Source organism: Serpula lacrymans (genome assembly GCF_000218685.1).
Source record: "Serpula lacrymans var. lacrymans S7.9 unplaced genomic scaffold SERLAscaffold_1, whole genome shotgun sequence".
Classification (NCBI taxonomy): Eukaryota; Fungi; Basidiomycota; class Agaricomycetes; order Boletales; family Serpulaceae; genus Serpula; species Serpula lacrymans.
In genome coordinates this window covers 921,017-944,296 of record NW_006763290.1, presented here as the reverse complement: position 1 = coordinate 944,296, position 23,280 = coordinate 921,017, and the positions used below count along the sequence as shown (strand labels likewise).

The 23,280-nt window shown below is 41.8% G+C and overlaps 2 protein-coding genes across 2 annotated transcripts; one reads left to right on the top strand and one right to left on the bottom strand.

Annotated features, from left to right (window-relative positions):
- Positions 1–1,237: 1,237 nt before the first annotated feature.
- Positions 1,238–3,920, top strand: SERLADRAFT_454632 (uncharacterized protein; the record flags this gene model as incomplete). Its single annotated transcript, XM_007312108.1, has 7 exons — positions 1,238–1,396; positions 1,455–1,526; positions 1,587–1,794; positions 1,852–1,950; positions 2,001–2,153; positions 2,218–2,309; positions 2,358–3,920. The coding sequence occupies 7 exons, from the start codon at positions 1,284–1,286 to the stop codon at positions 3,622–3,624; spliced, it is 2,004 nt and encodes a 667-aa protein (XP_007312170.1).
- Positions 3,921–12,968: 9,048 nt separating this feature from the next.
- On the bottom strand, positions 12,969–14,920 carry SERLADRAFT_431789 (uncharacterized protein; the record flags this gene model as incomplete). Its single annotated transcript, XM_007312107.1, has 2 exons — positions 12,969–14,218; positions 14,272–14,920. The coding sequence occupies 2 exons, from the start codon at positions 14,918–14,920 to the stop codon at positions 12,969–12,971; spliced, it is 1,899 nt and encodes a 632-aa protein (XP_007312169.1).
- Between the last annotated feature and the right edge of the window lie 8,360 nt (positions 14,921–23,280).

The following is a 23,280-nucleotide window of genomic DNA, read 5'->3' as shown; positions in this document are numbered from 1 at the left end:
TTCCACTGGAAACACAAAGGCTTCAGTACCTTGGACCAGCCTTGCGGAGCACCCGGGCAACTATATTAACTAGTCAAAGGGGTACATACCTCCAGGGTATAAGTTCCAACAACCATCACGTATTCCAAAGGAGGACTTCCACCAAACAACACCTGTTGTTCCAAGAGGGTCAAGGCAACATATTATTTCTGCCTCTCTTAAAACGGAACCGTCCCCAGGTATATCCCATCATCTTGTATATTACTCCACCACCATCTTGAAATATTTTTCTTCAGATTTACCCATGTTACCCACCATCCTAGATGTTGGTGGTGATCGTGGAATTGCAGGGGATGGAACAATTGAGCTTCCCTACCAACATGCTTATGCCAGAAAACACCATAGACTCAATAGTTGACACTACCTATCCTGGAATTGCAAATGGAGACCAAGATGATCTTTATTTCCTCCACCGCATCATCCTCTCTGCAAAAGATGATGCTGTTAGCAACCTTAATTCAGCAATTCTCACAAAATTCCCTGGAAAAGAGTTAGTAGCTCTGTCAATTGATAAAAGTGGTTGGAGAGGGGCATAAACATTATCCTGTGGAACTCTTTGCAAGTATCTGGCCTTCCTGAAGCACACCTCAAACTTAAAGCTGGATGTCCACTTATGCTCCTCCGCAATATTGATCCCCTAAATGGACTCTATATTGGAACATGGATAATTTTGATAGAGATGAAGAGAAGAGCATTGAAGTGCAGTCACAGGTCTTGGGAGGAAAACATGCAGGGAAGATAGCTTTTATTCTACGCCTCACATTGGAACCTTCATCAGAAGAATTGTCCATCAAGCTATCACACCATCAATTCCCTATTCATCCTTTACCATTTCTGGAGTCTCTTTTTTTATTTCTCATTGATTTATCAATGTAATACCACAGACTTCTACCACAGACTTCTTATGTTACAATATATTCTTGATGTTTGTAAAGATTCAATAAATCATCTGCTTGAATTTAGTATACTGTGTACAAGTTTAGGGCAGGCTTATAATGACATTCAACGACAGAACTGCAAACATGCATCATAGGATTCAAAGACATAACATACATTACAGACAGCATAAGTTCACTAACTTAACATTTTGATTACTTAATAGTATTATTATTATTATTTATTATACATTGCACCAGTGGCAGAGCCACGGGCTGGACCTCGTGGTTCATAATATTAGGTTTTTCGCAGTGATGGACGCGTGTCAGCCTGGTTGAAACTCGCTGAAGTCTGTAGTGTCTCTCACCATGACTGCTTCGACATCTTCTTCGCCAGAGATACCTGCATTAACTGCTATAGACGATGAGAGGTTTTCCTACAAGCACGCCACTCATGACGAAGTTTTAGAAGATCTATCAAGGTATTCAACTTTGGTCTTATATTCACATCTTTCTCTTCATGTATTACCACGTTCCTAGCCGTTTCATCTTGAACCTACCAGAAGAAGAGCTAGCGTCATTAGAGCGAATTTGTTTTCAAGTCGAGCAAGCGTGAGTATAGTATAGTTGTCGTTTACTTCTGGAACAGGCTCAATGTTTCCGCTTATCCAGTCATTGGTTTTATGAAGACTTTGTTCGCGAACAAAATCCCAAATTTCCTTCGCTTCCCCTCAAAAAATTCTCAGCTACCTTGTTTCATGCTTGTCCCCTTCTATATCAGTGGCGTCACGATCACGAGCAGGCATTCAACACTTTCATGCAATACAAGACCCGGGTCCCCGTTTGTGGGGCTATTATGCTTAACGAAACCTGGGAGAAGGTATTTTCTATCTTCATTTTCGCTTCATGGCATCGCTGTATTCACCTACGTACGCAGTGTATTCTCGTGAAGGGCTGGAAATCATCCTCAGGATGGGGTTTCCCGAAAGGCAAAATCAATGAACATGAGCCGCCCCATGATTGCGCGGTCAGAGAAGTCGGACCCGCCTTGCTGTGTCTGTTCTGCATGTACTGAGGGTTTCGTAGGTCCTGGAAGAGACCGGATACAATCTTTCTGGTCAGATCAGCCCGCACGATGTAATTGAAATGTCGATCAAGGAACAGAAAATTTGCCTATACATAGTCCCTGGGGTAGCTGAAGATTATCCTTTCAAAACACGAACCCGTAAGGAGATCAGTGTACGTTGTGTTTCTTGAAGGTTATAGAATGAATTAGATGCCAAATCGCATTTTTTTCCCCCAGAGAATTCAATGGTTCAAACTGACCGACCTCCCAACCTGGAAACGACATAAAGCTGTCTCCGGTAAATTCTATTTGATATCTCCTTTCATTGCGTAAGCCTTCCGCCCTGAATTAAATCTGACCTCACCCACGCCTCATAGGTCTCTGAAAACGTTCATCAATGAAAGGAAACCTCAATATCCTGCGCATCAAACACCCCTTCAAGGGTCATCACACAAACAAAACCACCGTCGGTCTCATTTATCTGTTCCCACAAATTTGATTACTCATAGGCCGACCCTCCAAGCTTCGTCTACCATTTCGTTCACGCCATCACCTAAGCACAGCAAGTCTACGCTTGCTATACCCGACGTCTCAGTAGCGTCTCCAGAAAGTCAAATAAGTTCAAAAACAATCGATCCCCACTTTGCTCATTTGTTACACTCTCTATCTCTTTCCTCTGCGACTGCTGTGGAAAACTGCTCAGGGAACGGCCATGCCTGGTATGGTGGTGAACTTGCATATAACACTACTACACCCTTAGCTATGGGTCTGCCTCCGATGGGCACATCAGATCATTTAGTACGTAAAGCATCCCCTTTGCCGTCGTCGTCACAGTCAAGGTCGCAATTTCCATCACACTATACCACATCAGCTCCCGTGGTTAATCCGTCCGATGGCAATGTTTTTTCACCGCATCTTCCACGTCCTCCCGCTTCTCCTCTGGCTACAGCCTCCACTACGATGTCATTGCAACATTTTAGTATGGCAGATATAACACCCTATGTTTCTGGATCTAATGCTGTACCTACGTTCGGAAGGAGATTGAGGCAACTAGCCTTACTGGAGAACGTAGCGAAAGAGTCTACCCGTATGACTCCGATGTATTGCCCAGACTTGACACTGGTGGATGACAGTCCATCAGATCCATCGGTTCTCATTTACCACGAATCTACTGCTTCAGTTCCACCGCCTTTACCTAGCGGTAGCCCTCATCATGACGGTATTCGTTTGATGTACGGCTCCGATTACAGCTTCGGGAGCTCCTTACGATGCCCTCGCATGCCCATATTGGAAGACGAGCCTTTCCAGACAGAACGACAGGCTAGTCTCATACCTTCTTCCAATTCTAGACATATCCAGAGCTGCCAGCAACAAGGCATGATGCCCCTTGTGTCTAATTTATCTGCATTCCAAAAAATCTCCTCCGCCCCTAGTACTCTTCCTGGGCAACCAGAAACTGAAGTGCCAGCCTCCCGAACTCTTTATTCGCATCTTCATCCCTCCGTTGACGCGTTTGCGTTAGGACGAACGCCCCCAACCATGTACTCCCGCTCCTCTTCTAATAACGTCCAAACACCCACACACTTATTATCGATACTGAATGGCAGCGGCCTGTTAGGACCCTTTAAGTCTGCACCCGAGTAGGCTGAATTGCATCCAACTCTTTATCAGCTGTATGAAATATATCCTCTTCACCCCTTGCCTTCCTGTTATCTACAATGATGAGTGATCTCCGAACTCCCCCGCTCTCAGCCTTTATAAACACAACTGAGTGACCAGTACTGATGTTACTATTTGGCTAGGGCTGGGAGAAAGTGGCAATAACAAGCAAACTGTTGCAGCTAAATTCAGAACAACAATACTATTTTCAAGGTTGCTGTCTGTGTTAAAACTTGAGATAATGTAGAAGAAGGGAACAAAAGTAGTGATTACAAAACGGGAAATTACTTCAGTCACCTAAAGTCACTATCACTTAGCTTGATCATCTTCTGTATTGCTACGTAGTTCATAGCCTTGAAATTAGTGGCCCATCTTAGTCTCAAACCCAGCCATTGTGGGAAGTGGACATTTTGTGGGTGCAGCTGCTTTGCTTGGAAATTTAGGGCCTTGATATCACAACTGAGATGTGACCAAGCCTGTAAATGAGAATTTCTGTATGTGTCCTTATCAATGACTGTGTTAAAACTCATGGTATTACAGTGGATACAATTACAATATTGATTATGTGATCACAATTCAGTGGATAGTGTGCACTGTTTGCACCTATGACACCTTAGTACTCGTAACAAGAGACTAAGGTGAAACACTACTTTTACTTAGACACAATATCTTACTATTATTAATGCTGTTTTTACTACTGTTTTCAAAATACTGCTAGAAATTTGGACCCTCAGAGTGCAGGAACAAGCATGGGAGAAGGGTACTTTGGCAAACAAATGCCATAAAATGTAAATACAAAGTTTCCTATATACCAAATATATGTAAATACCATGTGAAATATAGTAGTAGAGTTGACATTCTAATAGTGTATGACAGTGGTCCGGCCTTCTGTGCATACATTATCAGACCTTATGCACAACAATATTGTGTAAGGCAATATTGTGTGACAGATTTTCCCACCAGCCAAAAGATGTCACACTTGCTGCTATCACTAAAACAATGTATTTAGGTGATTAGGAGAATGCAATATAATGTCTAATTAGCTTATAACATTGCCCTCAGCTGTGCTCTGTGAAGGCTAAGGCCACAGCGCAGGGAGGGTGGTTTAAACACAAAACTGGCCTTCAAGACAATGGAAATGGCCCCACAGTTTCCCCGGCTGGCCTGAGCTGGTGTCAATGGGTTTGGCAAAGCAGAGGTTTTGGGGGCATTTATGACTAGTCTGATGGCTGTATCATTGTATGGTTTGTGGTGACCTTGGGGCTTGCACTTGGGTGGGTTAATAGGCATGATATGGACAGAGAACAATCAAATGTAAATGTTTTTGGGGGAAACATTTGTGCATGCACTGCTGCTTGGAGTTGCCACAGGGGCATACTTTAGTCTCCACATCTGGCTTCGAACCCTGAAATTCCTATATATAGCAGATTTATTGGTGTATATCCATGCAAATTGTCATAGATTATAAGATCTTAGATTTTATGTATAAATCCCTATGTACAACATTGGTTCCAGCCTTTGGTTATATAGTATGAGGTTTTATGCATGATCACCTCATGCATTATTAGAATATCAACTGTAGTCACAAAAGGCCAGTTATAATCATAAGGTAAAATCCCCAGGTGAAGCTTCAAAGTTTGCTTACATAATATAGCTTCAACCTCCTGAGAATTTTGATTCTATCAACATATTCTACAATTCTTAAAGATCCTAAAAGGTCAAAATAAGCTCGAGATGTTGGCATAAAAATAATACCTGTATAGAATTTTAGTATCAAAAATGCCCTTATACTGAGGGCACATAAATTTTTTTGGCTATTCTATTTTTATAAATGTGAAGGAATGAATCTAAAAAGTTGAAGAAGGTATTATAACTCAATTGTCCTAAACAATAATGAGGATGAATGTATGGAGGTGCAACATCCCACAGCTGGCAAGTTATAAGCATGGATGAGACTTTACATCAGAGGTGGAGAAGAGAATTCATTGCAGCAGGTGGGGATGGTGAAGATGTAGAAATGGGTGAAGCTTCAGACCCCAAGTTCTTCCCCTTTGCCTCAGAGATGAATTGGAGAATAGCATGTTGGGCAATTCAAGCCTTGGCTCCTGTTATTATTGTAACAGATAAAACCCAGCTTACATAATTCTCTAATTCTAAATCAGCCTACCCTGTCTATCTCACGCTTGGCAACATACCCAGAGCAATATGGTGTAAGCCAAGCCAACATGCTTGCATACTTATAGGATATCTGTCTGTCAACAAAGCCACAGAATTTTAGCTTACTGCAAAGAAGAAGTCTTCAAGGGTTCAGCATCTTTTTCATGAGTCAATGCAGATTATAATAGAGCCTTTAAAGAGCGCTGGTATTGAAGGAATTAATATCACTGGTGGATATGGTGCTATAAGGAGAGTCCATACTATCTTGGCTTGCTACGTTGCAGATTAATATCTTGTGACATGTACAAAGTACAGCACATGTCTGAAATGCAAAAGGCCTGCTTCTGAGCTCTCAGAATCTACTGCTGGGGAGCAATGTACACAGACCTGGACTGAGAAAGTCATTTGTGATGGTAAAATCAAGGCAAATTCCTTCAATCAGTTTTAGGAGAGGTGCAAGGAAAAAAAGGTTTCTGGTGGTGTTTAAGAGCCATTCTGGCTTAATTTCCCTCATTGCAATATTCATTTATTTGTTTCCCCCAACATTATCTATCAGCTATACCAAGGTGTCTTTAAGTGTATGGTGAATAGGTGCAAGGACCTTATGGATCCCAAGGAGCTTGACCAGCACATTTCCTCCCTTCCTGTTTGTTATGGTGTTCATCATTTCAAAAATGGAATCTCTGCATTAGGCCGGATTGGAGGAAAAGAGAAAAAGGATATGGCCAGTATATTGTTAGGATGTTTGATTGGGAAAATACCCAGGAGTGCTATACTTGCATATCGATTCCTCCTGGACTTCATCCAGATAACACAATATCCCACTCACGACAACACCACTCTGGACTACCTTTCTGGTGCTTTGGAAATTTTCCACAAACATAAAATAAATATCTTGGTATGACTCAACATAAGAGAACACCTGAACATCCCTAAATTCCACTCTCTCCCCCACTACTGCCACTTCATCACATAGTTTGGTACCATCAACAATTACAATACTGAGATTTTTGAGCGCTTCCATATAGACTTTGCTGAAGAGGGTTGGAGGGCCTCTCATAAAAGGAACAAGGCACCACAAATGGTGATATGGCTTCTGTGTTGTGAAAAAGTTGTAGCTTTCCAGAGTTATCTTAAAATGACCACAGATAATGAAGAAGACAAATTCCCTCACTCCAAATTCCAAGGCCAGGGGCACATTGTTGCCAAGTATCCGTATCCTAATAAATGTCAGAAAAACATTGTGGACATTATAGAGAAGCATCAGTGTCCTGGATTTGAATCAGCACTCAAGGTATTCCTCAACAGTAAATTAACCCAGAAATATACATGCAATGAAACCAGGTCACTTCCACTTCCATTTCAGAACCTCAACATCTTCCGTAGCTTCAAGCTCTGTTTAGACAGTCTAGGCAATGACATTGACCTGGAGGATGACCAGGTAGATTCTGTCAAAGCCAGGCCAAGTGGAAAAAACAATCTATTGCCGCAGTTTGACACAGTGGCTGTGATAAATTCTCCTGATTGTGAGGCTACAGGCATAAAAGGTAATGTTTATCTTATCCTATGACCACAAGCATGCCCAGTACTAATAACTGTATTCAAGGAACAAGAATTGTGAGATCAAGAGTAATATTTAAACTACCTGAAACACTATGCAGTTTCCACACATCCCCCAATAATTGGCCAAAACATTATTTTGCATATGTAGAGTGGTATAGCAACCTCAAATCCACAGCTGAAAAGGACCACTTAATGTACGCTGTTAACAAGGTACCTCTAAACACTGAAGGTTTTCCTCCAGGACAAATTATCTTTTTATCCAGTATTAGACAGGTTTGTCAATTTATCCCTGCTTTTGGTGGTTTGCAAAATTGATGTCCTCATCATTGGACTCATAGTAATATTCTGGATGTTTGCCATAAATTTTATCTTAATAACTTTAGTTGCAAATATGCATATCAAACATTATGGTAGTCATATATAGAATTGTAAATTTTGCTTCTATAATAATATTATTGCCTTTAATGCTGCCATTGCTCTTATTGCTCATATAACACTATAGTTGCTATGATTGTACTATAGCTGCTCTTATAGTGCTATAATATTCTTTATTTGCACATATTGTTACAATACACAATTTTTGGACTTATGACCTTCTTTCTCAAAGTTCTCACGGACTTGGGCCATGCAGCATTTTCCCTTTGTTTAGACGTTCACTTTCTCATACCACACTGCTTTTCTTTATTTTTAACTACAAGTCTCTCATACAGTGGAGCTGGCCACAAGGGCTGCACCCTATGACATCATCAGCCACTGCTTTTATCAACTGTATAGTATATAAGTACAAACACTCTGTATTAGTATATAAACCCAATAGATCCAGGAGACTCCTCAGCGAGTCCTCCTGTTCTTTACCCACAACTAACTTGGTCCTACCACCAAGGAATATATTGTTGGAGCATTAGACGACGCTCATAGAAGTTGAGCCTCCGCCTAGAAACACTTACATTACTTACAAATTTGTAACTGCGGGAAACTACTTCCTTTTTTATTTTGGATATTCCCGCAGCATCTATTTTCTCCATGTTTGAGCACTTGACACCTCAGTCTGTTATTACAGTACTGAGGTGAGACATTACAACAATATGTTTTCAAGTTAGACATCTACTGACTTTCTGTTACAATTGACATACCAGCACCTACTTACACTTCACTTTTTGTACTTTTACTTTTACTTTTTCCAAGTCACATGACCACTTATGTGACCATTTACTTTACTTTACATTTTCGGACTTTTCATAGTCACATAACCAGTCATGTGACACAACACCTGACCAGTGTCTAGACTCCATATGACCGGTCACATGCTAAACATTGGACTTTAAACTTTATTTACAACTGTACAGTACCTCATGTATTTTAGTATATATACAGGAGCAATACATGGGGAAGGACTCAGCGAGTCCTCCTGTTGTCTACCAACAACTAACTTGTTGAAACCTAATGGGTAACCACTCCCACCTCTCCCTCTTCTTTTGAGTGTTGTTTTTATTGTGCTCCAGTGCCCCAAGGCTGTGCCTTGTTGGTGTTGTCACACTTTCTACTTAGTGATTACTTATTAAACAGGTACTAGATTTAATACAGTCTGTTATTACAGTACTGAGTGTTTACTTATTAAACAGGTTTACACATAACCACTTCATATATACACTCCACTTTCTCCTCACACTTGGTTGTCTGAGTTGTTCTGCTTTGTCTTTCATCTGCTCTACAGTTTTAAATAGCACATTGCATATTCCGTCTAGAAGAGACTTTATGTCTTTGAGCATTGTTCCTGCAGCATTGTTCTTGCTTTTGCCATGTTCTACACCCATTCTGGGGAGGTTTGACCTTATAACCTTGAATGGTGCCTTTTTTTTAGCCAATGACTGTTTGGTATTGTATGAGAACTGGGATATCTTTAGCCACTTGGCCCAATCTGTCTGCCTGTCATTAATAAATATTGAGAGATACTGTTTCAACTCCTGGTTGAGTCTCTCCATTTGACCATCTTTTTGCAAATTGAACACTGTTGATAATTTAGGTTTGATGCTGTCAGAACTGTGACCTTTGGAGTGGTTGGAGTTTGGAGTACGGAGATGAGGTGGGGAGCAGAATAGGGTATGAGGTTGGGAGTTGACTTAGCTCATGCGCTAGGCCTTTCCGTGGGCCTTGGTCCCTAACTTAACAGAGTGAATGGGTGAGAGTAGAGGATGAAAGGTGGAGTGAAGTAAAGGCCCTTTGGAGAAGGACCGGAAAACTTAGAAAGGGACTTAAATAAAGGTGGGTGGGACTAGTCAGCCCTCCTGGGGGTGTCTACTTCAGTGCTGCTGTGATTGGTTGTAGATATTTCCCTGTACCCCAGTCCATGGCTTTCTCGTCTGTGATGGCAATCATAGTTGTCATCTTCTCCTTCTAATACATTGCCTCCTCCTGAAGGGGGAGGAGGTGCTCCGCTGTTTCCTCAATTACTATTGTAACCTTGCAGTTCTTGACATTCTTATATATCTTGTAAAAAGTCTCTCCTTGGCCCCTATTGGAGCTTTGGAGTTGGTCAATGTGGCCAAAGTATAATTGTCCATACTCTTCCATATCTTGTTCACATATGCAGTGTATTATTTGTTCATCTGTGAGGAACTGATTGCTTCTTGCAGGAGCTCTTGCTCCCGCAAGTTTCTTGTTGAATCTGCATTGTGCAGATTCTCTACAGGTATATCTGTTACTTCCCCTCGTCTGTATAACAGGGGGATTGTTACAATCTGCTTTGATATTAGATTGCATTCAACTCTAAAGGTATGCTACCATCCATCTTCATGCCCTTTTATTGTTGATAGGGATAGGGTTATAGATATTATAGTCTCCTCAGATTACAGGACTGAGGCCTTCCTTCATTATGATAGCAGGGAATAATTGTAGAGTAGATTCAACTTGTCCCATCCTACTGTTATACAGGGGTTTATATACTGAATAGGTAGTGAATCCAAGCTCAGCTCCAAGCTGGGTTTGTAAGTAAGAGCCAATAGCATAAAGACCTCCAGGGTCAAGGGTGAGAGGTTTGTAGTCCAAAAGGAGTATCTTTTGGGGACATAGCAAGAATAGATCAAGGATGTGTGACCATAATGTAGCTATAAGGAGTATCCTTGGAAGAACCACAGATCACAAGGTATAGGGCTAAGGCTGTGTGTCCAAGAAAGGAAGAGGAAGGATAAGATAAGATAAGGAGAAATGTGTACAAAGAGGATAAGATGTGAAAGTGTTTGTGTGGGGGTATAGAGATAGTGGTGAGTGATAACCACTAGATAAAGGAATATAGTCTGATAAGTAAAGGAAAAGGTGAAGGATAAAGTGAGAGTAAATTTAAATTGTAACAAGGATATGAGCATATCTCTGGATGCCTTTAAGTTAGCATCTTCATTATTTAGCTGTCTTTCAATGGGCCTCCAACTGGATCAATTGTCTGGATTATCATCCGTAAACAATGGTTTGTATATTGGTTTCCAGGATCTAGCTGCTCTTCCTCTTTTAAAAAGGGCTATTTTCCTTTCAATGTGAATCCTCCTGTTGGAGTCTTATCCTACACTGTATAGTTTTTCTCTCCACTGGTCAAGCTGTTGCTCAATCAGCCTGTCCATAGTCTCATGGAATTCTCTTGCTATGATTAATGGGTCAGCCTCCCTAGGAAAAAAGACATACTCCCTTCCTGTGAATGCTGACCTTCTACTTTCTAGTTCTCTATGATTTGCTGGACAGTCCAGATAATCCATTGTCTGTATGCTGGATTCCTCTGGAGTTCCTTACCAATTCATTGTTGTCTTCTGACAATGATTGTTTCTCAGTTCATAGTTAAGACACTGTTGCTCTGTTTGGTTCAGTGACCTCTGGTTGCCTCTGCCCGATAGGTGTGCGGGAAGGTTCTAGGTTCCCCACATACCTGTGTGGGTCCATGCCATGATCATCTTGATCAGTGCTGTCTAGGTCCAAGCACTGATCATGAATAGCTTCTGCTTTTCAGGACTCATTGCCTTTCAGAGTAGATAGCTGCTTAGTTTTGGCAATCTGACTTCTGTCAGGTTGCTTTTGCCATTTTGTAGTACTTTTTGTTGTAGTAGCCATATTGTTGAATACACAATGAAATTCACAAAACTGTAAAGCTTTCTATTGAAGCTTAGGAGTGTCTCAATGCTGGGGTCATTTATTCACTCTTGATTATCACACATTTACTCAATTCACACAGTAATGAATTTAATCTTGGTTATATTCAATGGTACTGTATGTAAAAGAGTTTGTGATTAAATTGTCTTATCTTAACACAAACTCCAACTTATCTACTGGCAACTGTATAGTATTGGTTGCCTTATTAGTACAGTATGATTATCTAATCTAATCTATACTTTACACCTGAGTTGGAAAGAAGAAGCTCAAGATTGGTTGCTGTTAAACTGAGTCACAGAACATATTAAGAACAAAGCTTGAAGGAAGTGTCTAGCCACTTGCTGAGAGCAATCAGGGACTGGAACTAGAGTCCAATGTGAGTAACTATATTATTAGAGAGTATGACAGGTATACAGTACCTAGAGTCTAATGTGAGTAACTAGAGAATAGGAAGCATTGGACTCTGCAGTACTGTCCGAAGTTTTGTAAACAAAGGTAAACAAAGCAGCCATAAAGGCGAAATAATAGAGAACACAATCAATAGTGAATGATAGAAGAATAGATAGAGAAAGGAATGAAAATATATAGGTAGCACAAAGGTGCAGAATCACCAAAACTAACAGAACAAACTGTATCTGATCTGTCTCACTATTACTCAGCTGACAAGTGTTTGAGTCAGGTGTATGCATCTATATGGGGAATCCAGACATGATTCTTGGATGCCATTGTTCATCAATCTCCTTATAGATAGAGGATCACAACATTGCAGGAGGCTTAGTGGACATATTCAAAACTGTCGCAACTGAATTCTCTCTGACAGAAAAATTGAAACATACAACAAAAACCTTGACCTATTGCCAGAACCTCCCATTGCTGCCAACTTGCTAGCCTTTCTTCAGAGGAAGCCTGACTTGGACTCTGCACTTTGATTATATATATATTTTCTACTATCTGAGGCTGTACCTCTTGCTATACTGTTTCTGAATGACGCAACCAGATCAAGCACACATCAGCATGTTTGGTAATTGCAAGAATATATCTGTCTGGAACACTTGTATATCTGTATATCAACCACTACACTACAACTAGCTATCTTATTGTAGTCCTTATGCTGCTACTGGACAGACATCAATAGCCCAGTAGTATGGTTACATCAAGGTTGCATTCTGCTACAAACGAGGCATCTTTCAACTTCCTACGTTCAACCTTGTTAAGTCATGCTAAAGTGCAGCTACATTGATGTCCACATATCAACTCTGCCTGGTTATGCCAGCCTCTCCCCGATTTCCTGATGGTACCTCAAGGTGGTAGGAATAATTAGGCTTTTGACTGACTGGATAATTGTACTGTATTACTTCTTCTCTCAACGTGCGCTGAGGTAAACACACTGCCTCTGTCATTGAAAATGGAGATAATACAGACCAAAAACTGTCAGACAAATAAATCAGGCATGACGACGTAGTAGTAACTTTCTTGGGCTAAAATTTACGGATTTTCTTAGCTTTCTGCCCGAACCGATGATCGTTGCCAAAATCTGATTGCACCACCAGAACACCATCACCGTGAATTCCGGAATCGACAGTCCTTGTTTCATCAATGTTTTCCATGGAGGAAAGGAGTGCATCAATAGCACCGTTCTCTGACAACAGTGGGTAACATTGATTTTGCTCCTGTCCCTCAATCCTAAACAGGTTCGCCCTTTGAACAGAAATACCGTGCCATTGGCCTCCACACGGATTACGCAAAACAGGACTCCCTACTTCCGGGCTCACATTTCCGACGCAGTTTGCTTTGTGCTGGGCTGCACTACCGTCGAACCATGGGCGATATAGACGGCCAAACGGATCATCACTGGCTAAATATATGGTTTCACTCCTATCGTTATCGGCCAAAGTGGACACTTCCCAAGATTGAGGCATGTCAATATCCTTCGTTGTTTCCTTCGGACCAGTAAATGGATCATCGCGAGAAACCTTGTAAGGTTCATCGATCCTTCGAGAGGACATGTCATCCCGACCTAGTAGAGTAGGAGAATGGTGCGACTGGAAAAGTGAAGGGGATGCTTCCAAGGGAACCGTCAGGGAGTAGCTTAATTTACTATCGCAAATGTTGTAATCAGAAAATCGTTTTTCGTTGGTGTCTTTGGGGCTCCTAAAAACATTTACAAATGTTTTGTTATGGCTGACAATGGGTAATTCTCGGTGCTCTGGGCTAACCACCCCTCTGGCGAGTGTGCTTAAGCAAAATTCCCGATTTCGAGAGTGTAAAGGGTGGCTGGGACTTGGGAAGCGCCAGGGCTGGTCAGATGGAAGCTGTGGAGCTGAATGGCGAAAAGACGGAGTGCGGAGGGGATTATAAGGTGAAGGAGGAATAGTTGGATTGACAGATTCCATTGAACTCAACGTCCCGACAGACAACAAAGGTCTCACTGGCATATCCTCTAATGCGAATTGATTGTCGGGACAACAGACTGCGGTGTCAACGGGTGAGGAACATGATGGTTGTTGTTCTAAAATATGTTCGCGATGGGTTACAGCGTGACGATCTTTATGACCTGATGAACTCGTGACAGGCGAATGCCATGGTTGCTTCAGTTTTATCGATGGGGGGGTTGAAGACCCGAGTGGACTTCTAACTGCGCACATATTTATTGATTTGGATTTGCACACCTTTCCCTCGCAGGTAGTCCCATCCCCATCGTTCTCTTTGTCAGAGAATTTTGCTTTTCCTGAATGAGTCAAAATAACAGCTAGACACGAATAATTCGTGGGCAACACTCACGACATGTGCCACGTCCATTTCTGTAACGCTCGCTACCATCACGACGATTTGACATCGCGATTTTATGTTTTTCATATACGTGGCGTCTCCACATGCTCTTAGCATTTACACCAGCGTAAGTCCTCCTACAAAATGTACATCTCAATCTCGGCTCTTCTCCATCTGGCCAACCATCAGAGCTGGACACCTTGATGTTTCTCTGCTTTGCGGGGCACCAGCCTCTTGGGGGTTCCAGCTGGGGAGGATAAGCCATCGTGGCCAGATTCGATGTGTTACTGCTAATAAAATCGGATGGATCCAAGAACCAGTCTGGATTAGCAGACATTAACGAATAAGAGAGCCCTTCAGAAAAGAGCTCAGAATTTGGGAATGACGTGAAGGGTGGATGAATGAACAAAACATGTGGATCAGATGGTAATGGGTCTAGGGCCGGGAGAGAGTGCATAGGTTTGCCCGCAGAGTGACTATGAGAGAATAAAGGGAGTCTGCCACGTTGTTGACCCTCCCCGCTTCCCCCATACGGTGGTGGGTTAAAAGAACTTGCTGCAGGAGTAAAGAATGGCAGCTCTGACAATGAAGGATGTCTACGCTTCAAAGGTCGAGGAGTTCCTTGAACAACGGAACACGGAGAACGAGCTTCTAGAATCATAGCAGTTGCGCAGTATAATCAATGACCAGAGAACAATGGAGCTTGAATGTGCACTACATATCAAGCAACGAAAGCGCAAGGGTCAAAAGCACTTTGGCGATTTTAGGCGGAGCCAGAAAATGCGCGTCGCGTCGATCACGTGATGCAACGGGAAGGGTCTCTCACCTGCGTGGCCGCGAAAAATTGGTCATAGCAAGAGTGGGCGGTCCGGAAAATTTGCCAATGCAAAGCCACATGACAGCCAAATGAAGACATACCAGAGAAGTCTGTACCTGGCTTCAAATTCCTTGAGTGCCTTACCAAGCATGTTCCGTTACACAAATTTCAATACATAACTGTTAGCACCCTATAAGATTGCAGATACGCCTTGCAATACTTCACTTTGCATGGGACATTGAGACCAAGTTCGAGGAAATTGAATTCAGATGTCCCTGGCAGGTCGAATTGTCTCATGTGAGATAGAAATTAGATATAACAAGACATAGAGGAGAATATGTTATGACAGTATATTTGGCATCTATTTTCACCCTCAGTTTCCTTTTTCCTTTTCTTTTATTTCTGGACTTTCACTTTTGAAAGTCATGTGACTGATCACATGACACATCACCTGACTTGTGTCTAGACTTGACATGTGACTGGCCACATGCTATGACATCAGACACTTTACTTACTCAACTGTAACATCATATAGAATACAATAAAATGCTATGGAATGCTTACCTTTATTTATATTAACTTTACAGTACCACATGTATTTTAGTATATACCCTTGCAAGTCCTCCTGTTGAATACCATCAACTAACTTGTTTTATAAGATTGAGTCTACCAACTCTATTCTTCATCATCACTACCTTCCCGAGTTCCTTTGTGTGTGCACCAGAGTATACAAACTTCAGGTTATTGTCACACTAGGACTTGCTCTCATCACTCTCCTGCACATTATGCAAAGTTGCACCACAGGCTTAAGTGGAACCATCATTGCATGTGGACCTCAGTATTAAGAGGAGTTCTTGAAAACCTTTCTGGACTATACATTGACCGCTGGGCTTAGTGTTAGGTGATAAAAAGTCTAAACCCTGTTCCCTTAGTGCAAGGTAAGCTTCTTGGGCAAGAGAACTAGAAATAATCACTGTTCAGAAACAGTACATGGGCCCCAGTGTTAAGGGGAAATAGTTAATCACAACAGCAGTTGGTGTGGAACCATTGTCGTTTACATAGAAACAAGCTTTTCTTTCACTTCCTCCCGCCAGTCTGGAGAAGGGTTGATAGCCTAATAAACAGACCACCCACTGACAATCATTCTGACCAGGGTTTCCATACTATACCTTTTAGATAACTTTTTATTTTTATTACTATACATGTGGGTAGTCCAACAAATTAACCTTCTTCTGCCCAACAATGGGTCTGAAATTAGGCTAATATAAGCTGTTAAACTCTATGGATGTAAGAGATACTAATTTAGAGACGTGCTTGTTCATCCAGAATTAGTTCATCTTTTCCCCTATCATCGTAATCTTAGGTGACAATTCAATATTTTCATCTAGGAATAATGATTGCTTACTTTCAGGTCAGGCTTGTACTTTGTACATGTCATAAGATAGTGTTCTGGATAATCTTCAACATAGCAAGCCAAGATAGGATAGACTCTCCTTATAGCACAATCTCCCCCAGTGACATTAATTTCTTCAATACCAGCCCTCTTTGAAGGCTCTAGTTTAATCTGTATTGACTCATGAAAAATATGCTGAACGCCTGATGACTTTAACTTCTTCTTTGCAGTAAGCTGAGATTCTGTGGCTTTGTTGATGGACAGATATTCTATAAGTATGTAAGCATGTTGGCTTGGCTTACGCCATATTGCTCTGGGTATGTTGCCAAGCATGAGATAGACAGGGTAGGCTGATTTAGAATTAGAGAATTATGTGAGCTGAGTTTTGTCTGTTGCAATAATAACAGGAGCCAAGGCTGCCATATATGGTAGATGGGCTTACTCCAAGGATTCTGTAAGTCACTGGGAGATACAGAATTATGCTCATCTGAATAGCCTGCCACCATTTTCCAGTCCACATTTCATGATAAATCCTTGACTCTTTCCTTGCATTGGTGAAAACCTTTTTTTGGGCAATAGACTATATGTTTGGCATGTGCAGGGTTCCCAAGGAGAGTTCTGATGGTTGAAAGTATATGTTTATACTGGAAAAGGCGTATATCATTTGGAGTATCAGTAAAAAATATCATAGTTGATTTCTATTCAGCCCTAGACGGTATGCTGTAGTCAACAATCTTGTGTAATCCATGTATATTATGGTAAGAAAGCCCCAGCTTCTCCCTGACCTGGCAATACTATAAGCAAAATTTGTAAAATCCATGAAATCACTTACACCTGGGATACTTAACAGCCAATTAAAAGACTGGTGCCCTATACCATCTTGAATTGCCCAATATTCTATTCTCCAATCCATCTCCAAGGCAAAGGGGAAGAACTTGGGGTCTGAAGCTTCACCCATTTCTCATTTCTACGTCTTCACCATCTCCACCTGCTGCAATGAATTCTCTTCTCCACCTCTGATGTAAAGTCTTGTCCATGTTTATGACCTTGCCAGCTGTGGGATGTTCCACCTTCATATGTTCATCCTCATTATTGTCTAGGACAATTGAGTTCTGATGAAGGAATGGGCCTGCTGTGTTCTACCCATCATCAATAATGTCACAATGTGCAATCAGAATGAATAAAAAGAGGTCCTCTTGCAAATCCTGTAGTACTTCGTCAATGCCTCCTCTGTATGCTTATTATCTATTAACATGTCTAATCCACTCTTTTCTTCTCCGTTAGCTTCTTGTGGCTGTGGGATAGTGAGTGATTGTAACTTTCCTTTGTGGTACTATAGGCATTTGTTTGCAGAGCCAAGATGCATGTTAACGGCATGAGCTGTTGCAAATGACTTTCCGCATCCAGCAGGACATATATAGGGAGGTCTTTCACACTTATTTGTTTTGTACACACACCTCTGCTTGTTTTAAACTCCTTCCAATCTACTCTATGTAATACTGGAGCCAAACATTGAGAGGAGCTGCGGCCCATGCTAAATGATTTTGTGGAGAAGAAATGATGTTGTTAAACCAGATGCCAGTTTGAAGATGGTCATACAAGGTCTTTATGATAGAAGGCAATGATCAATATGGAGCCCATGCTTCTAATTTACATTAGCTTTTATGACATCTAGGCCTCACAAGACTAATTAACTCGATGGATCTGGCATTAAATTTCCCTATATGGAAGCAATATATCAGGGAAAGCATTAGCTGGGAGGTACCTGACATGTTCCGGGCCTTAGCTGAAGACCCAGTATGTGTTACAACCAAAGATTTTATACTCTGGCGCACAGTGAGAACAAGCAGAGAGGGGTGATGGAGAGAGTGGATAAACTCCTACAGGAGACTTGCTGAGGAGTCTCCTTGATCTATTGCAGTATTTATACAACTACAGGCTATTTGTACATGTGACAACCCAGCTGGGTCACAGAATAATGAGTGGCAAAGAGCGCAATAGGCTGTTGAGATGCAGTGTGGCCTTACCTCTACTCTTGATAGATATCTGAGCTTTTATGAAATCTTGACAATTCTGCCTTCTAAGGTCCTTATGATTTTGAGACATCTATGAGACATATTTAGGCATATATTTACATATAGCAATACAATTATCTACTTGAATTTTAATATATCCAGGTCAAAAATATTTGTCTCTGTGCTCTCTTTTACTTTCTCTGTCATAGAAGGAGCACCGACATTGAAAACAAGCCCTCCTTTTCCACTATACCCTGGTTTCAATGTTCAGGCATTGGTGGCCTTGAGCTTTTGATGATGTCCTTTGTACACTAGGGACCCCTCAGCCTTTGATCTCCGGGGCTGGCAGGTTGATGGTGAGATATTAGAAACACTTTGGGCTCTCCTCAATGAAGTTTCTCGGAGCACCTGGGCTATGAGCAAGTCACATAGGCAAGAAATATTGGATGATCACATGAGTGATTCTAATTGGAAGAAGCTTATACAAATGGGTAGGTCCCAGGTTTCAATTACTCATCCATATTCATGACTAAGTGCATGCCTAGTCCCGGCGCTTTGCAAGAAGTTCAAAAAGGTTCAAAAAGGCTTGCCATCAAGCGGGCTTGCATTCAAAAACATCAATTCTACTGCAGACTCCGAGGACACAGAGGCCTAGATTGCCCAGGAAAGAAAGGTACAGAACAACCAGCTGCATAAAGAAAACACCATGGATATATATGAAATCTCTATAGCAAAATTACCCAGCAAAGCAGAAATCCAGCTGCATTTATTGCCACAGGAAACAAGACATGGAGTTGTCTGAGGAACCACTGCTTGAAGTTGGAAGAGACTGAGGAAATCCCTGGGCCCCCAGGATTTTAGGAATACATACTTTTTAAATATTGCTTAACTCTACCTAACAGGATACTTCTGCAAATGTATGCAAAACAAATCAACAAAAGGGCACAACTGTGGATAAACTGGAGTTAGAGAAAAGGTGTTAATGCCTGCTCTCCCGCGTAGATGCTTTCAACCTCAAGGAGCTTACACTCCAGGAAGGTCAGGCCAATGGTACCTTGCATCAGATACATATCCTACTGGGTCAAAAGTCTTTTCTGTTCAGGACGGAGATGAGAGCTGCCCGAGGCTCTCAAAAGAAAAAGTTGAAGGCTTGGGCAGAGGTTACCCATATGGAAGCCAATGTTAAAGTCTACTCAGCCATATATAAGAGAGCCCAGCATGCAATCATATCTCTGGGTTGCCGGGCAGAAATATTACAAAAATATCAAGAGCTCAAGCCAGAACACCTCAAGGCAAGTACCCAGCTCATGAATCCAAATACAATCAGACTCCGCAACACTGCATTGCCATAGTTTTAGAGCATAGATCTGAAATTTGACACCTCCCAACAGACCTAGATGTCTGAATATATGTGCCCCAGCCCGGTCACAGTTTCACGGTATCAAACAGCTAACATTTAGTAATAAAGTACAGTTTACCGGGTTCACTGGCTAAGAGCAAAAGCCATGTACAACAGGTGGATAAAAAAAGACATTCTGGTGTGCCTCAAGATGAAGTGGACAGTTCAGTATTTTCAACATCAAACTAAGGGTTGGAAGGATTTTCAAGATGCTAATAAAATGGAGGCTAAACCCAGTCATGTAGTATATGCAGAAAGGCAAATCATAATGTGGAACCAGTTCTCAGAACAGGCAAAGGACTCATTCCATAGGCTAGGCACAGTGGTTTGAGGGAACTAGAATAGTGGACCACAAACCTGGGGTCCATTATACTATGTAATGGTAGTCCAGTATTCCCAGGCTTTGAAGTAATCCAGTGTTCGCGGTGTCATGCACCAAAGTTGATTGGTAGCATGGACAGGTGTCAATAACAAAGCGAATATTCAAAAAGACTCGCCTTTGCGCCACACAGGCACAGTGCCACGTGAAATAGCAATCCAGTCACGCTCACCTTTGCTTTTCCATTCGGTACTTTCCGCATTTCAGCATTTCGGCAAATTTTCGCGTCGCCACTGGCTACACATTGCATTGCGCCCTCGTTTTTGTCGTTTCCTTCACTTCCCTTCCTTTGCCTAACCCCACCATGGGCCCCTTCCTCTCCTTTTTATTCTCACCTGACGGTCGTTTCTGGATCCCCATTCTAATCCACCTTTTCGTCACCTCCACCCTCCTCCTCCTCATCTTATTTGCACCCCCACCATTTCTGATGTCGCCACTTCCTATCCGCTTCCGTCGCTGATCCATTGACTACCACGTGCCACTGCTGATATCAGCAAAGCCCCGGCGGCCGGTTCAAATAGGGCAACAGGTCCATCTTTATGACGTTGATCTACCATCATATACTATCAAAACATTGGTCGCTCGTCTTGTTATGAACTGTGACTCATACGGACTTTATTTCTTCCTTGAGTAGCTACCTACCACTACTCATTACTATTTCCCACACTGGTTACTTGTTATAGTTTCTCACCCGTTGTTGTTTGTTCAACACAAACACCTACCCTAAAGTAGGACAGTATATATAGCCACTTGTATTGTAGTTAACATCTCCAATACGATTGTACGCTTTAACAGTGTAACTTGGTATTCATCAGTTGAAACCCTCATCATCAGAATACGTCTCAAACTTGTCTACGACGAGCTTATCAGAAACCCTTTATACATCAGAAACCCAGCATTACCAGGCTTGCACATTCCAAGCGTAACACGTCTTGCCTGGTTGGAGCGTGAGTGGGTAGTTTTTGAGCTGGAGAAGGTTCATCCCCTTGCATCGCCCATGTTCATCGCTGTCCCATTTACTTGGGTACACTTATCTTTTGTCCATCGTCTTTGCTACAGCTACACCTACCACACGCTGCCTGGGACTCACTTGTTCCAAATTGGGACTACTCCTCTCCCTCCCTTGTTTGACCAGGTGGTCCAACACAACCAGTCCATTGGTGAGGCCATGGAACTGTTGGATTTGGACTAGGTGGTGGACCGGTGGCTCCAGTTTCTTTTTTTTCAGCAGAACATTCATTTACAGTACAATTATTTTTAATTTTTGAATCATTTTTATGGACACATATTTTTTAGAATGCCTGACTGACAATAAAGGAACTGTGTTGATACTGATAGTGTTTTGTCTTGCCCTTCAAGTTCACTACTCACTACTACTTGTGATCCAGTGTGGTCACAACACTTCCCACTGCTACCACTGTCAACTGCTGTCATTGTCACTCGTCACTTTTGAAAGTGATTGTCATCCCTTTCAATTAGAGTCCTTCTGAGCACTACAGTCTGTGCGTCAGGAGCCTGCTATCACTGGAAACCTCGTCATATTGTCGTTCTCAAACCTATCTTGTGCTACGATTAGCAAGGTAGTGCTCGTCTATACTTGCCACAAAGCCCCTATCTTTCTATATTCCAACTATCCCTCCTCCTCAAAACCCACACCCATACATCTCTGGGTTTTACTTTGAAGGATCCTCATACATACCACCCCACAAACAACCAGAGCACCCACTGTTCTAGGAGGCAAAGCCCATAAACAAGTTTCGTGGAATCTGGGAGGATAGTGTGTTAGTTTGTTTTTGTGTGTGGTTTTCTAACAACAGTTCTCATCATCAACACTGTCAATTTGAACATATGCACATTCAGCATAACAGCGATTCTGAGCATCTGTGGAGAACTTGATGTTGTCCAAGATCCCCTCTGCTTCATTTACAACATTAGAAGTAATGGCAACATTCTCTGTTACCACAACACGCATGCCTCGTACGAGAGGCAACTTTCCCAAACTATCATGAGTGATGGAGGAGCTAATTTTTGTCCACACAAACTGTTGAAGATCTTCTTCAATGTCCAATTTCTTGACTGTGTCACAGGAATGGTAGGTATGTAACTCTTGTTGTGTAGAGCGAGCAAACAACTCAACTTTCTTGTAGTTGATGGCATCCCGGACAACCTTTTCACAAACAATGATTGCTGTGTCATCAAATTGATGGAGTTCATTTGCATGGTGTGAATAAAGATAAGTCAGATGCCGCTTTGTTAATACATTGAGGTCAGACTCAGCATAAATTTTTGACACCACACCCTTTTTGCTCAGTAGACAAGGCACTTACTCTGTTCCATGCATTGCCCAGTCAAATTCGTTGCAACAAGTTAACAAAAGTGGGATCACCTTGTGCTCTCCAGTTCTTCTTCATTTTCACAACCTTATTCACTTGATGTCACAGGAAAGCGTCATGTAGTGATGATTGGCCATAATTGGTTTGAGCAGAGTTTGGTTGCAATTGGCTGACTAAACTATAACTAATCATTGCCGTCTCTTTGACAGGTTTTAGCTGCCCAAAATCTCCTGTAAATATTACATTCATCCCATCAAAAGGTTTGTTTGCTCAACTTGAATTGCAGCGGTGGCTGAACAAAGTCTATGGGATATGTCACTCAATAGTTTGGCGGGGACCATTGAAATCTCATCAATCACAAGGTATTTTACATTGCACCAGATCTTTTCTAGCTCATTCTGATTTGGTTTGTGTTTTGATTTAGGTAAGAAAGTCAGGGCATGGATAGTGTATCCACCAATTAGCACAGCCGCACAACCAGTGGGAGCGCTGAGGAGGAGCTCGTGTGAGGAGTAACACCTATCAAAAAAATCCACAATTGCATTGATTAACTTTTTCCAGAGCCCACAATGCTGGCAATGTACAGCAGCATCTACTCATCACTTTTTGTTGCATAGTGTTCTCCAACCAAAGTAAGTGCTCTTTCTTGCTCTGTATTGCCTTTAATCCCTTTTTCTTCGATGAT